The sequence below is a fragment of the Nelumbo nucifera genome, chromosome 2 (genome assembly GCF_055504915.1).
Source record: "Nelumbo nucifera cultivar China Antique chromosome 2, China Antique-T2T, whole genome shotgun sequence".
NCBI lineage: Eukaryota > Viridiplantae > Streptophyta > Magnoliopsida > Proteales > Nelumbonaceae > Nelumbo > Nelumbo nucifera.
This window is the reverse complement of record NC_142650.1, coordinates 16,545,038-16,560,546: the sequence shown is the minus strand read 5'-3', so window position 1 is coordinate 16,560,546 and position 15,509 is coordinate 16,545,038. Positions and strand designations below refer to the sequence as shown.

The following is a 15,509-nucleotide window of genomic DNA, read 5'->3' as shown; positions in this document are numbered from 1 at the left end:
AGTAAATAGCTTTTCCACTTGTAGGACATTGCCAATACTTGTATGGGACAAAATTATTTATTTTAAGTATATATATAAATGCACTTACCCTGATAAATATTTCACCGAAAAACAGAACCTAAGGCTGAATTTGAAAAGAATACAAATGCAAATATGTAGAGTGCAAAACCTTATATTTTATATTATTTTATATATATTTATGTTGTGCATATTTGCATTTGTACTGCTTGCAAACTGAACTTAATTTTTTTTTACTTTCCATTAAATTATTTTAAAGGAATTTAACTTAAATGTATATTTTTGACAGTTCAACTATTAAAGTGACACATGTGAAAGTTCATGTACTAAGCTGAAACTGGCCCCAAAACATGTAGGGATGCCTGTATGCATTTTACCTCCCATCTGACAAAAAACATAAGAGCACAAACAAGCTTCTTTGTTGACTGAGGTGTATGGATTGAACCCTTTGGAGAAACTACCTGAGATAAGGTCAATTTTATGATTCATATAAAGCCGTATCTAGAATTTTCATCAATAACCATGGTTTTTAAAACCGATATAGAGATTGAACCAGTCAGGGGTTCGGTTATTGGATCGAACGTCCAACTGTTTGAATCAAATGATTGGCCCATTATGATAAAAAATAAATCAAATGATTGGTCCATTATGACAAAAAATAAAAAAATAAAAAAAGGATCAAAATTGTTTGAACGGTTCAAACGACTAATCGCCCAAATCAGCGATTTGCTGACCAAAATCAACGGTATTTGAAGAAAATCTGATTTTTGAGAAAGCTAAAACCAGTCACCTGAGCGGTTCCCGGTTTTTCCGGTCCAACCGTCCGATTTTGAAAACCATGTCAATAACTCAAGCTGTCCGCATGGGCTCACATTGGAAAGCCAGAAGCCGCTGCGCTTCAGCCTACACCCTCCCAAACGGGCACTTAAAAAGTTAAAATGTATGGAATGGCGGGCCGACAACATATACATACGGATAGGAGCTAAAACAAGCAGGATAATAGGGAGAAAGCCGAGGAGAAAAATATTCCAACTCATAAGCGCTGTCGTCAACGCAGGGTTAAGTAAAAAAAGGCGCGCTTTGATTCGTTAAGCGAGACGAAAATGGAGGCAATTCCTGTTCTCTGAAGATATTTTATCTCTCTCTCTTTTTTAATTTTCTAACCTCATCCCTCTCTCCTTTTCTCTCTCTTTCTTTTGTTGTTATAAACAAGTATAAATCCATCACTTTCCCTCTCATCCTCACTTCGCTGCCTCTGCTCGCTGCAGAAAGCGTCCAATTCCTTTTCATTTCGTCCCTCTTTTGCCCTAAAAATAATTCATACTCGTCGCGTTCCATCGGTCGTTTTTTCTCCATTGCTCCTTCCATTGATGTTGATTTTAGCTGAGTGATTGAGGGATTAACTTTTATCGTGCTCAGCATCGACGATCCATTCAATTCTGGATCTTTGACTTGACGAAGCTGAACTTAACTATACCGTTGAAGGAGATATTGTTAAATTTGTTGCTTGTTTTGGTTGTTTTTCTTTTTGATCGGGTCAACAGAGTTTGCTGGGAGGGGTTTAACCGACGATCTCTGTCTGTAAAGGCTTCAGATCGCTCTCTTTCAGTGAGTACTTTCAATTCCATTATGTTGGAATGATATTTGCAGCTCCTTACTGTAACAATTGTCCTTGTTGCGTTGAAAGGGTTTGGAGCTGGTGAGATCTTGATAGAGGCAATCCGAAGAAAAACAGTTGGAATTTCCAACCTTTTTTTTTTGTTCTATTCATTCCTTTTTTTTTTTAAAGTAAATTCATTCGATCTTCCGCTCTCTCTTGTTCCTCAACTGATTGCGACCGCTTTTCATTTAAAAAGAAGAGCGTCCGATCTAGAGCTTTACCGATGGCTTTCTTCGGCGGCACGCAGCAGAAGTGTAAGGCTTGTGAGAAGACTGTTTACGTGGTCGATCAGCTGTCTGCTGATGGAGTCACTTATCACAAGTCCTGCTTCAAGTGCAGTCACTGCAAAGGTACTCTGAAGGTAAGATTTGCTGGTTTCTTAGGTGAGAAATAAAGCGAGTTCATTTTCCTTTTCGATTATTATTAGCTCGAAGGTGGAAGATTTATCACTTCAAGTATATTTAACTTGTAAATCGATTAGGAACAAAGTAACATTCTACTACTTTGTGTTACATTTTAGGAGTATTGTTTTCTTACACGAATAACTTAAATCAGGACCTTTCATTTAATCTTGTTTAATATATTAGCCCTGAAATAGGGAATCATGTTACACCTCTTCTATGCACGTTACCCATCATTACCTTATTGAATAAAAAAGCCTGTGATTCCGCCCATTTTAAAGAAACACTCTGTTAATACGCATAAAAAAGATCGGTATATTTTATAGTATTTGCTCTCTGCATTTGTCTATCTAAGCAAGTCCATGCATTTATGACAACTTCTCTAAATGGATGCCATATCCCCTGCACCCCTGCTCGTGAGAACCGGGTAAGATATTGCTGAGGAATACATAATTATGTCAATTATGAGCCATTTGGAGTAAAAGAAGAGGAAATCTGTTTTCGTGATGGGGCATATTTAGTTGTCTATGATCAAAGTTTAATCAAATGTTAATTCACTTTTTGTAACGCATAGTGGATTAGTTGCATTGTTATTGCATATTTCTTGTTCATTTAAAGCTGTATGATAGCACAAAAATACATCCACTGTAGAGAAAAAAACTACAGTTTATGCCATTTTGTCTACCAAATGTTTGTATTAAACCTTGAGAATAAGTTTTATATAACGGATGTGACTATTGAGCCTAGATCCTGTCATTCTGCTCTTAACCAGGACGTTTTCCTCCTTTTTTTTATTCTAAACAGTAACTCATTCAACAGATTACCCTACATCAGTTTTAAATGGACACTAAATGGATAAAGGTGCATGTGGAACATGCATCAGATTCTGATATTCCTTGGATTCTTGAGTGGATACTTCTATGATTTCCCTCTTTCTCCTTGTTTCTTTGACATAAAAGAACATGTAATATGCATAATGAATTCCAATTTTTTCTCATGGAACACTTGTGTAATAAAAATAAACTTTTACAGTACTTATGCAATTTTTAGGTGTTTTATAATACAATTGAGAAGAGGAAAAAAATAATAGTAAACACAGATTTCCGGGTCCTTTCTTTCCTGTTTTGGCTAGTCAAAATCTCATACCTGCATTGAATTCTGACACCTGTGCCCATGTTCATCCAACACTGTTCTGCATACAATGGTATTCTAGGTGGATGGAGAGATGTCAATGGAATGAAATGAAAAGGTTTAGATGGCTTATCAGGAATATGAACCTTAGGATACAATGGGTGAGGAGATCTGCAAATGGGATGGTGGATGCTTTGGCTAAGCAAGGGATGAATAGGAATTTTCTGTTCAGGGCTCAAATTTAACTTGTTTTTGTTGTTTTATAGAGAGGTAGCATCTTTTGCCTCTCTATGGGATGATTGTAAAGCTTATCATCTGAAATTCTAATTCAAGTTATTTATCAAAAAAATAGTTGTTATATTCCATTGATATGGTTCTGATTTGTTTGCGTCTATCTTGAGATGCTATTCATTCTGCCCATACAAATTTAGAACATGGTTTGTGGCAGTCTTGTAGTGTATATTAGAATATGATTTTCCATCTATTGAAATCTATGATTTTGTTGAACTTTTTTGTGTTTACTGCATATTGATGTCTCACAATTATAATAATACATTGGCTTAAAGCTATGTAAACTGAAAGCTTCTAATATTATAAATAAGTGGGTAAGATATGATGCATCTGAATGCGTGCAAGTTTTGATTCATTCCTTAAGTGATAATTGAGTTTGATATCAATTAAAAAATGTAAGAAAGAGGTGTCTCACTATCATGGGAAAAATAGAAGCTTTCTGCCTATGTAGTTAAAGGTTTGACTTCAATAGAAAATTCTTACCTGGTAACTAATATTTCTGCTTTCAGCTAAGCAACTATTCCTCAATGGAAGGTGTTCTGTACTGCAAACCTCATTTTGAGCAGCTCTTCAAGGAGACTGGTAGTTTCAAGAAGAATTTTCAGTCACGTATGCCCTATTTTATGCCAATTTAAGTTTTTTTTTATTTGATTTAATACCAACTTTACTGCTATATTTTAATTGTTCAATAAATTTCATTTTTGGCAGCTGCAAAGTCGGCTGAGAAGTTAACTCCAGAACTGGTAATTTTGCTCAAAGGCACTGAATGCATCCATAATACTGATTCAATCAAAGAAATGAATGATGATGGTATGTGATGTTATTGTTTGACGTTGTCTCTCATTTTCAATGTCTTGTATGGATTGCAGACTAGGTCGCCTAGTAAAGCTGCTAGCATGTTTTCTGGTACACAAGAAAAATGTGCAACTTGTGGCAAAACTGCTTATCCTCTGGAGAAGGTAAGTTTTATTAAGCAGTGGTTCTGTTACAACATTTTTCATTGAGGGTTGCATTTGCTGTCTTTCTTTAGTTGCTGCCTTCAGGCAGGTATTTGTGCTATCCATACCTCAAAAAAAAGTTGTAGGACTTGACTTTTAAATTTCTTTATTACAGAACCTGATCTAGCAAAGTATATCAGAACTGCAATGGGCATGTCATTGTTAAGAAACTTCTCATGGGCATAAAAAATGCTGAAGGCAATCTCTTAACCAAAGAAAATCGAGTCATTTACTGTTCAATATTCCTTCCTTTTGAGCACAATGACCTTAAGTTTCTGTTGTAGATTTTGTCTCTTATACACTTTTAATATAAGATAAGTCTACATGGTAATACTTGACTTTGGTTGCTTTTTTCCATGGTTTTCAAAACCGGACTGGAAAAACCGGGATGTTTTACCCCAGAACCGTTATTTTGCCAAAAACCGTTGATTTGGTCAGCAAACCGCTGACCCGGGCAGTCAAACCATTTGAACCATCCAACGGCTTGCTGACCCGGGCAGTCAAACCATTTGAACCATCCAACGGTTTTGGCCGTTTTCTTTTTATTTTTTATTTTTATTTTTTTGTCAGAATGGCCATCCGTTCAGTTCGAACAGTTGGACCATTCGATCTGGGAACCGGACCCTTGACCGGTTCGTTGTCCGGTTCAGTTTTAAAAACCTTGCTTTTTGCTTGAGCTGGCTTAATTGGGGGGGGGGGTAATTGGACCAACTCTTTCATTTGATGGGTAACAGTAAAAGGATAATTCATAATGTTCCAAGCTATCCAAAAGCTGGATGGCCAATACATTAGAAAACAGCATTATGCTGCCTACTCCTGTGGAGTACCAACCTTATGGCTCTCTTAATGATTACAAAGGGCTTTGAATATTTTAGTAATCATCAAAGACTCCTCAAAAATCATCAGACTCCAAAGCAGGTATTTTAAGATCTTGTATACTGTGGCAGCCATGAAATTTATATCTAAGTTAACTCACAAGTCTGTCAGTGATTTTCTTTTAGGTCTCTCATAACCATAGATTCCCTTTGGTAGATGATTCAATATTATTTGATAATCATTCTGTCTTTGGATACATGATCCATTTGTGGATGTAAGACCTGTTAAATACTTATCTGACATATGCTGTACAGGACCCATAAGCTTTGACAATTGTTAGGTGACAGAAATATTCATGAACTTAAGTACAAGTCTTGTTAGTATGCGAGCAGAATGCCCAATGTTACACAGTTCTGAGATTAGTATACCATCTGAAACTTAATTTGAAGACCAGTGGTGCATGAATGGAAACAAAACTCAAATTAACAATAATTCTTCATCTTTGATTATCCAAAGCCCTTCCCTTACCCCACAAAGCCCACCACCAGATTAAAATTTGTAGAGCCCCTACCACATCCTACATCACTCCACCTTTGTCCTTTAATGTTAGACAGTTTTGTATGCCTTTAGCTTCAATCCGATTTGATGTACTTTTGTTATTTAGTGGAAATAAATAAAGTGCATGTTTGATTTATGTTGTTTGGTTTAATTTTGTGTAAGACCCTAAAACTGGACACTTATAGAGACTCGTGTTAGTTTTAAATATTTGCAACCGTTGGACAAGTCTGGGGAGATTTATCCTGCCAAGGCTGATACTGGTGTGCCACCAAATGTTGGGATGGCCTGTCTCAGCTACCAGGGTAAGACCCAAGGCACATGCAGTATGAGATTACTTGAATCCTTGAACCGGACTAGATTTCCAGTATTGCCCTGGACCTTGGAGACAGATGGGCAAAAATTGGAAAGTTACACCTGACCCCTAGACTCGATTATGACATTTCACTAGGTGTCGGATCGGGCTGTCTTTGATATGCCAATCAGTCAGATCCTTAGATGGGGATCAAAACCTGGGTATGTTGGGACAGTCTGAGAATTCATCTGAGTGGGTGTCATAGTGACAGGATCAGCCCCTTTGTCGGACAAAGGGTAATGATCGGGAATGCACTCTCTGATGGAAACCAAACTGCCGGCAGTTGATTTCAATCGTTGGAATTTTGTTTTGCAAAATTAATATATTTATATAGATATATGTACGGTTTCGAATTGTTTGCAAATGGTTTTAATTCCCGGGATTCATGTGAGTGGAGAGTGCGGCATTGTTCCTTGCAGTCGGGGGAGAGGTCCTCTTTTGTCAGTGCTTGATCATTAAGGGCTGAGAGGTTAAGTGTAAGACCATTTAGGGTAGTACCTGATGGGCTAATCTTGCACCTGTCCACAGTCCTTTGGTTTTTATAAGATGGCTTGGCCCAGGGACCACTTAATGTAAGTGTTGGGCCCATAGGGTCCATATGATGGGCTCAGGGGTTTACTGAGTCTTTCACTGAATTCGGCTGGGCCGAACGCATGTGACTGGTGTGTAGATCAATGCTTGGGTCCCACGCCATACAAAGAAGCCCAACTGGGCAGCAGATTGGAAACTAGTTTAAACACTGAACATTTAATAGGCCAAAAGCCCATTTTGAGTTAGGCTGATATGATCACCCATCTATGGGGCGAATCTGAGATTAATGTTAGTAAAAGGATTGGGCTTTTAACCTTATCTACTCTAGGAGACCAAATTCAAATTAGATTTGAATCTGGTAACCTCCTGATAAGATCAGGAGTGAACTAACTTAATTTGCAGATAGGATTAAGATAATCCCCTATCCAAATACAGATTTGGATTGGGATAATTCCTAATTAGGAGGTTTCTTAATCAAGAAGAAAGGAGGAGAAAAACAAGAGAAAATACATCAGAATTCGAACTAGGGTTTTGGTGAAAAGAAAACTCCCTGCGAATTGAGATTAGATTTTATTCATACTCCAGAGAGAAGAAAAGCAGTTCAGCCATCTTCGTCCCTGGAGTTCTCCTCCTGCCGCTGCCATTCACTATTGCAAGATTCGATCTTTGCAACGATAGAAAGTCAAGAAATCAGTTCTTGATATCAGTCTTGCAAGAAAGACTGAAGAAGATTCGGTGTTCAGAGTTTCCAGAGGATTCTTGCGAAGGATCCAGTGTGTAGGACGCACCCTGCTGGTTCCGTTCCATCCACAGCTGTGTCATCTTCAACAGGAGCGGATCTCGGTTTTTTCTTTGGGCGTGAACACCAATTTTGGGAGATACTGCTTCTCCGGATCAGGTATAATCCTCCCTTTTACCTTGTGGTTCAGATCTGGTTCGATTATGGTTCAAATAAGATCCTTGAATATGGTATTCTAAATTTAGGGAATATGATTCCAAGTTGGAGGAAGGTAGGAAATTTTTTGAAATCCGGCCATCCATTCCGCAACCTTTTTGGCGTCCATTAGATGGATCTTACCATTCCTTCATTTAAAACCTTGGATCATACTAAGCAATGTTTTTTTAGTGGGAAAACTCTTTGATAGGTCACTCACTTTTTGCTGGTTAGTAATCCTTGATAAATAGAACTGAGTGCTGGACTCCTTTGCTGAAGTTCAGGGGGATAAAGTGCAGGTCCTTCTTCTTTCTTGATTTTGGTCTTACAACAATCTATCCTTCATTTAACAAACATACATTAGACCTAAGAGGGTTTATGCTCTCAATTTGCTCAGAAAAAATGTATATATAATTAACCTCAATTATCTTCCACCGAGCCACCAAGGAATGAATGTTAAAAGCCCTCAAACATTAATCTCTTGCTCTAAATGAATGTGATTTGGTTTAGTCTACAGGAAACCATATTTTACAAATAATCTATTACTAGTCCCAAAGATGAAAGTTATTTATAGAGCCCAAAGTTCGCCTGTTCCCTTTGTTGTAGTCTATAAGATACTGAAAAGATCTTTTCTTATAGTTTATGAGACATCTGAAGAGGGAGAAGTTTATTGAGCTACCATTTACCGGTCACTCTTTGTAGCCTAAAGCAGGCTTGAGAAGAATTCAGGGCTTACTCCATTTGATCTTGGTCTACAGGAGACCTGTTTTTTCAAGAAGTTATTGAAGGAATTTGAAACTGAGAAATACTTCTTGTATTCATTCTCTCTCTCTCTTAATTTGTTTGAAATGGTTAAGGTTCAATACTTTTGTAATCTGTAGGATGCAGAAGGACTCAGCACCTTTCCCCTTTGTTTTTTGATCTTCAAGAGGCATTCCTCTGTCTGTTTCCTCCAGATGTTACAGACTGGGACAAGTTCTAATTCCCTGGTTCTTCATTTGTCAGATTTAGAGAGTTTGTTGAATCAAAATTTGTTTGTAGCCCATAGGAGCCTAATTACTAAAAGGAATCAAAATTTTCGTCCACATAGATGCCCATGTTGCAGGGGAGTTCATAGGGTTGATTAGCATTGTATGTTTGAAACAAATATGATAATCATCCTTTTAAACAAGCGAAATTTTTTTATTAGAAGAAGAAAATACAACTGGGTGAAACTTTACCTGAACTCTTTTCCAACACAAAAAGCTTTTGCTATTCCTGCCTTTTCAAGTTTCCTAGTTTTCTCTCCTTGCACTTCGATCTTCTTCCTTGTTTAGTATCTTCCTTTCTCTCCAGGGCACCCTGTCTTGTGTCTCATTTTATTTGGCAATCTTTCTTTAATGACTAGGTTAGGCATATAGATTGATGCCACCTGTCTTGGGTTACAAATTTGAATTCCCATCATGTGGGCTAGTCTTTGGGTTTATTAGTTTATGAGTAACTTCTGCCAGAGGGTAAGGGTGTCAATGGACCGGTTTTGGACTGGACCCCGTCCAGTCCAAAATCAATTTGGTCGGATTGGACCAATTCAGTCCAAAATATTTATTAGATTGGATTGGACCTGGTTCATCCTTAATAAATTTATATTGGATTTGGTTGGATTAAGCCAATATCTGGTCCATTGATATAAGATAAGAATATAGGTGTCAATGGACCGGGTTTGGTTGAAAGCAATCTAAATTAAAACAAATTTGAACAGACTAGACAGTCCGGACATTGAATTGGGCCAGTCCAAAATGGTCCAAAATATTCATTGGATTGGATTGGACCTGGTCCATTTGTAATGGACTCACATTGGACTGGATCGCATTGGACCAAATCCAGTCCAATTGACACCCCTACCAGAGGGGCATTGGATTGGTAGGTCAGTGAAGGTTGTAGATTGGGTGGTATTCATGCTAGTGGTGTAGTTGCAAGTAAAACTGGGATTCATCAACTATTTGTATTAAAAAAATCCGATTCAACAGCTGCGTTACTGCTTTTAGATTACATCTTACTGTTTTCAGTAAACTGAGCTCATTTTCACAAACATTCAGATACATGGTTTTACTGATATATGATACAAGTTCAACTCACCAAATATATAAACTCAGTTTGTTGTACCAAATTTTTTCAGGTAACAGTGGAGAGCCAGGCCTACCATAAGTCCTGCTTCAAGTGTTCCCATGGTGGCTGCCCAATTACCCCATCAAACTATGCTGCTCTGGAAGGCATTCTTTACTGTAAGCACCATTTCTCCCAACTTTTCAAGGAGAAAGGGAGCTACAACCATCTAATCAAGTGTGCATCCATCAAGCGCCCAGCCGCCTCTGTTCCAGATGCTCGACCCTGATACCCTAATTTATATACAGAAGATTATGTTGTCCTTGTCCAACACGGTTTCCGTGTTTGATGGAGTCCATTACCCGTCAGGGTATGATTTCTCTTGATGTCTGTTTGATTTTCTTTTCTGGGAACTGGCAAACTTGATTCTCTTCGTTTTCTTTCCGCCGATCTTTGTGAGCATTGTTGTGCATTGGATTCATGAGATGTGAATTTGCAGTGCGTACCTGCAAATGCCATCATCATTATATCAAGTATAATTAGAGTTTTGGCTTGTTGTTTCATCCTTGTTATTGATTTGATGCGAGAGAGCTTGTCTGAAGACATGGAGGTGTTGCTTCACAGAAGCTAGCGTGGAATAGTTAAAAGATGATATTTTCAGGTCTTGTTAATTTGTTTTTATTATTGATTTGATGCGAAGGAACTGGATATAACTATATAAGACGCCTGGTTCATGCAACCATATTAACCTGAGTATTGTTTATTTATTACTTTTATCAAGGCAAAGTGAAGGAGTTGGGGGAGGGGGTGGTGATAGCAGACCATGATCCCAATTCCCAATCACTTGGAACCGACGAACCGTCCACGGGCTTTTTCAGCTGAGCCATCTGGCACCCTCAACTCAACTAAGCTAATCTATAGCCTTGTTCCAGCTCCCAAGGGTGAGAACATTTGCACATTTTTTGCTACAAAAAATTAACAAATTCGGGCAAAACTACCATCAAAAGGCTGTCATTGCTTTTCAACAAATATCTTATAATCCTTTTCCAACTAATTATTGGAAGCTTAAAAAAAAAAGATATCGATCTCTCTTCCGTGGGATTGATCTTTTTGTTGGCAATTATCAATTGTCATGGCTCCTATTTAAGTATCTCATAAATGCCTATGGAAGCATCAAGGTTGATCTTGAGGTGTCTCCATCTTTACAAATTTCTTTTCATGAGAAATGTGAAATTAATATGGGAAAATAACAGTATCCCTTAAATTTTTTATTATCTGATCATATCCATCGGATGTTTCAATCTCTTCCGGGCTGTGCCTCTCTCCCTTGGAATATTTTGGGGGTTGGTATAGTACAGTTCACGGCCCGAGCTTGTATGGGCCCATGCCATGTTGGTCCGTGGGTCGAGTCTTAAGTTAGTTTGAGCCGTGGATCAGGTCAAAATTATTTACTTAAAATAATTAACGAAAAAAATCTTAAAATTTTTATTTTATATGAATTCTAATGTATACAATTGTTTATATATACAATAATTAAATAAAATAGTACAATAAAATTGAAAATAATTGTTTATTTTATTAATAAATTAATATTATAAATATGGACTGTGCCAATACATGAGTCGCGAGCAGTACAATGCGCTCAACTGTACCATGCTGGCCCGGCCTGCGGACCTGAAACCCCAAATCCAACACGACCGACCCGTGAACCATCATGCCAAGCCATGAGTCATGATATAACCCGATTTACACCTCTACGGTCCCCTTACATGTTATATCCTTTTCTAAACAATGACAACAATAATAATGAGAGTGAATTTACTAAAACTTCCCAGTCGAACCAATTGGCTGCCTACAACTACTGAAGTATAATGAATCTAGGACATGTAAGTTCTATTTTTTCCAAGGAAGCATGTGCCAAGTTTTCCCGCATGTTAAACCATGCAACGAGAGGTTTCCATAGCGTATAATACACCCCCAACTCCCTAAGCAACTGCTTCGCGAGACTACAGTCGTTCCAAAGGGATCTGCTCGAGTTTTCCTTGCTAGGGAGATCTAGGGAACCAAAATTCATACGTTTTACAGAGAAGCTATGTGCACATATTCGGACTAGTCATTGAATGTAGTAGAGCAGAATTCGCCGGATTTAAGTTCACTTTTATAGTTCTGGAGGTATTAATTTGTCTTCTTATACGAACTGTACAACCCCTTTTGAACGGGAAGTGGCAATGTCTGTGCAAGAATTCTTGGATAATCACATGCTTTCTAGGAAAATCGAGGATGCTGTCAATGCTGCTGTCAGGGCCAAGTCTCCCGATCCAGTACTTTTCATCGTAAGCTTTTTATCGATTTGTGTAGTTTTAATTGGATTTACTTTATGCATATCTGGTGTGGTGATCTCTCTCTCTCTCTCTGTTTCTGTAAATTTTGAAAAATTGCAGTCAAATCATATCAAGAAATCCGTTTCTTCTGTGATAACGAAGATTACAGCTAGGCAAGTTCTCGATAGTAGAGGGATTCCCACAATTGAAGTTGATTTGTACACAAATAAAGGGATGTTTCGAGCTTCATCTCCTAGCGGGAATTGTACTGGAATGTGCGTTCACTTTTGTTCCTTGCGCAATTTGTTTCATTAATATTTATTTCTTCAGAACTCAAGAGCTTCTGGAAAATATTGTTGTTAAGCATGTGAAAATTTATGCATTCTATTTTCCCCAAACAATTCAGAATTTCAGATGACATGATTTTTTTTAGTAATCTTTAAACAAGAGTGGATCAGAATTTCAGCGCAATGTGTTGCACTGCCCTTGCTTATATTTTTAACAATTATGTACATTATACTCGGCTTGTGCTTGTTAATTTGTAGTGTTTCTGGTACCGGAAATCATCCAATTTTGCTTTTTCTATAGTTCGGAAGGAGTTTCTGATGAATTATGTAAAGTGCACATATAGAATAGGATGCACGCATGTGATTTTATTTTGACATTATAAGAGCGTCTTATAACTTTTATGAAACACAGTAATTTATTGTCCCTGTTATTGCTTGAAATGACTATTTTGCATGACAAACTTGGGTATCCAAATGTCTTACAATTTAGAAATGCCATAACTAAGTTCATTTTTGCATCCAAAGGGTTCGTAACTCCAAAAATCCATAGAATAACTCAAAGTCCTTAATGGTTTTGCTCTTAAAATTGAAAGGATAAAGAGATTCTTCATTTTCTGCTTCTGCTGCTACTGCTATTACTGCAACTTTAATCTTTTTAAGTCTATCAGATCTAAGTCACAACGTTCAACCAAAAGACATTGGCTCTCATGTTTCATGCATTAATTGCAGCTATGAAGCTGTTGAATTACGTGATGGAGATAAGGGAAGATATCTTGGGAAAGGTGTTTCTAGAGCTGTTAAGAATGTCAATGAGAGAATATCTGAAGCCTTGATTGGTATGGATCCAACACTGCAGTCCCAAATTGATCAGGTCATGTTAGACTTGGATAAAACTGAAAATAAGGTAAGGGTTCCATTCACAAATTAGGTGGATGTATTTAAAAATTGAGTCAGGATCTGCTGCACTTTTTTTACCACATTTCCTGTAGTAAGCAATCAGTATGTGACAGGTGTCCTTACCCTCACATGTACATTCTTTATACATGTTTGAAACATCTATTACAAATTGATTTCTTAGTCCAATAATTGCAGGAAAAAAGTGCAACAGATCCTGTATATCCTCAAGCTTTAACATATAAGATATAGCAGCTACATCATAGTAAATATGAAGAAGATTAATCTATAAGTGGAAGGAGTTTTTTTTTACATGTCTAAGTTTACTTTTAGAATGTTAGTATTATTTTCAATTTGGTTTTCTTTTGTGGTCAGTATTGCAGTCACTAGTGGTGAAAATTGAGTATACTTGTTCTTGTGCCATTAATGTTTTGCAAATGTAAACAGCTTTTGCACTGTATTCTCCAATTTAAAGTAGACATAATTATGTATATTTTGATAAATGAATAGAAAATACGATATATGATTGATGATTTATGCAGGTTCTATCAAGTTTTAAAGTATCTATTCATGTCGAATTGTATTGTGTGTATCATATTGGTATCGAAAGTCACCGAAACTCAAAATACCAAGAGCTAGGGGATATTAACAGTTTCTACTGTTAACATCCATCCTACCAACCCATCCATAAATATTAAAAAGGAGTATTGACTGATGGAAACACACAATACATTTTTTTTTGTATCGTGCATGTCAATATTTTAAACATTGGGTTCTATGATAAAAGTTGTTTTAGTTTCTGGAGAAATGTATTAGAAGTTGTGAAGGTTGAACTAAATTTCTGAACTTTTTCTTAATGAAGAGGATTCTTGATCTTTGTTATATCCCAATTTGGTCCTGGAAAAGCTGGTGGAGCAACTTATAAGCCTCCTCATTAAGGTTTATATGATTCTGAATTTCTGATTGCCTTTGTAAAAAATAATTGTCTGGAAGGGAATGGTAACTTTGAAAACTTATATGGTGCTTTCATTTCCATTAATTTCTTTGCATTTTTAAAGAGTATAAATCTTTCTCTAAATTAAAGGATCTTGGATATCCTTCTCTGGTTTTTCTGTTTTCTTGATCTGTAATAACATCAAAAGTAGTTGTTTGTGGAAGCTGGATAGTTGTGATACCTTGTGTATCACATGGTAATTGTATTCTCTTGAGATCTTCAAGATGTTTATGTCATACGATTATAGATTTTGGGAGCCTTAGGACTAGGGATAGATTCAAGCCAAGCCAAGTCGAACATCTAACTATTCAAGCTCAGCTCGGCAGAAAAATGAGGCTTGAGTTTGAGTTCTAGCTCAATTTGAGCTGGAAAGATGAGCTCGAATTTGGCTTGACTCAAAAGCTCATATGTTCAAGCTCGACAATGAGTATATACATATAAAATTACACAAATAATTATTTCTTATTATACTATAAAAAATAAAAAAATTAAAAACATCATATATAATATAAGCTTGATTAGTTTCATTCGGCTCAAGCTCAGCCCAAAGCTCGGTCTAGACCAAGCCGAATTGAGCTTTCCACAAGTTGAGCTCAAATAGCTCGTGAAAAGCACAGTTCGTGTACACCCTACTCGGGACCATCAAAGTGTTAACTATATTTCTCAGGTTCTCCAATTAACTGATTGGAGACCTAATTCAAAATCAGTAATAGGTATCTAAGCATTGAACTCTGAAACCTACTCGTATTTTACATGAATTCCTTCTTTGGCCTCTGACGCCTGTTTTGTATATTTCAGGTTGAACTTGGAGCAAATGCCATATTAGCTGTTTCAATTGCTGCTTGCAAAGCTGGTGCTGCTGAAAAGGAGGCATAGTTTCTCTCTTATTTTAGTTGGGTTGCATTTATTTTTTGTCGTTCTTCTTATGGTGGGTGGTTTTGTTGAATCTTATTTTAGTACTTGAATTTGCAATGCAGGTTCCGCTTTACAAACATATTGCTGAGCTTTCTGGTAAAACTAGCACGGTTCTTCCTGTTCCTTCCTTCACTGTTATAAGTGGTGGAGCACATGCTGGGAATAATCTTGCCGTTCAAGTATGCCCTATATAAATCCAGGTTACAAATCTATATGGTTGGTGAAATTTGGCCTAGAATTAATATATTACCATTTCAAACAAGCTTTGTGAATTATCCCATATCATGAATGTCAATTCTTATATATTTGCTTTTTATTTCTTTTTA

General features: G+C 37.0%; 2 protein-coding genes across 10 annotated transcripts in view; both read left to right on the top strand.

Moving 5' to 3' along the window:
* The first annotated feature begins 1,410 nt into the window (after positions 1–1,410).
* On the top strand, positions 1,411–10,335 carry LOC104597026 (LIM domain-containing protein WLIM2b-like). Of its 4 annotated transcripts, none has more exons than XM_088899142.1 (7): positions 1,411–1,626; positions 1,706–1,752; positions 1,878–2,039; positions 4,011–4,110; positions 4,210–4,244; positions 4,371–4,460; positions 9,846–10,335. In XM_088899142.1, the coding sequence occupies exons 3-7, from the start codon at positions 1,902–1,904 to the stop codon at positions 10,059–10,061; spliced, it is 579 nt and encodes a 192-aa protein (XP_088755268.1). In that variant the 5' UTR covers positions 1,411–1,626; positions 1,706–1,752; positions 1,878–1,901; the 3' UTR covers positions 10,062–10,335. The 4 variants fall into 4 exon arrangements, with proteins under 4 accessions (XP_088755268.1, XP_010256712.1, XP_010256713.1 ...); XM_010258410.3 differs by having other exon boundaries at positions 1,875–2,039; XM_010258411.3 differs by lacking the exon at positions 1,706–1,752.
* Positions 10,336–11,628: 1,293 nt separating this feature from the next.
* Positions 11,629–15,509, top strand: part of LOC104597028 (cytosolic enolase 3-like) — a 41,707-nt gene continuing 37,826 nt past the window's right edge. Inside the window, exons 1-5 of one of the 6 annotated variants that reach the window (XM_088899139.1) lie at positions 11,629–12,105; positions 12,214–12,368; positions 13,110–13,284; positions 15,067–15,138; positions 15,246–15,362. In XM_088899139.1, coding sequence (XP_088755265.1) covers positions 12,001–12,105; positions 12,214–12,368; positions 13,110–13,284; positions 15,067–15,138; positions 15,246–15,362 — 624 coding nt within the window. In that variant the 5' untranslated portion in view covers positions 11,629–12,000. The remainder of the gene's footprint in view (positions 12,106–12,213; positions 12,369–13,109; positions 13,285–15,066; positions 15,139–15,245; positions 15,363–15,509) is intronic. The other 5 variants (XM_088899141.1, XM_010258416.3, XM_010258413.3 and 2 more) reach the window with 5 other exon arrangements.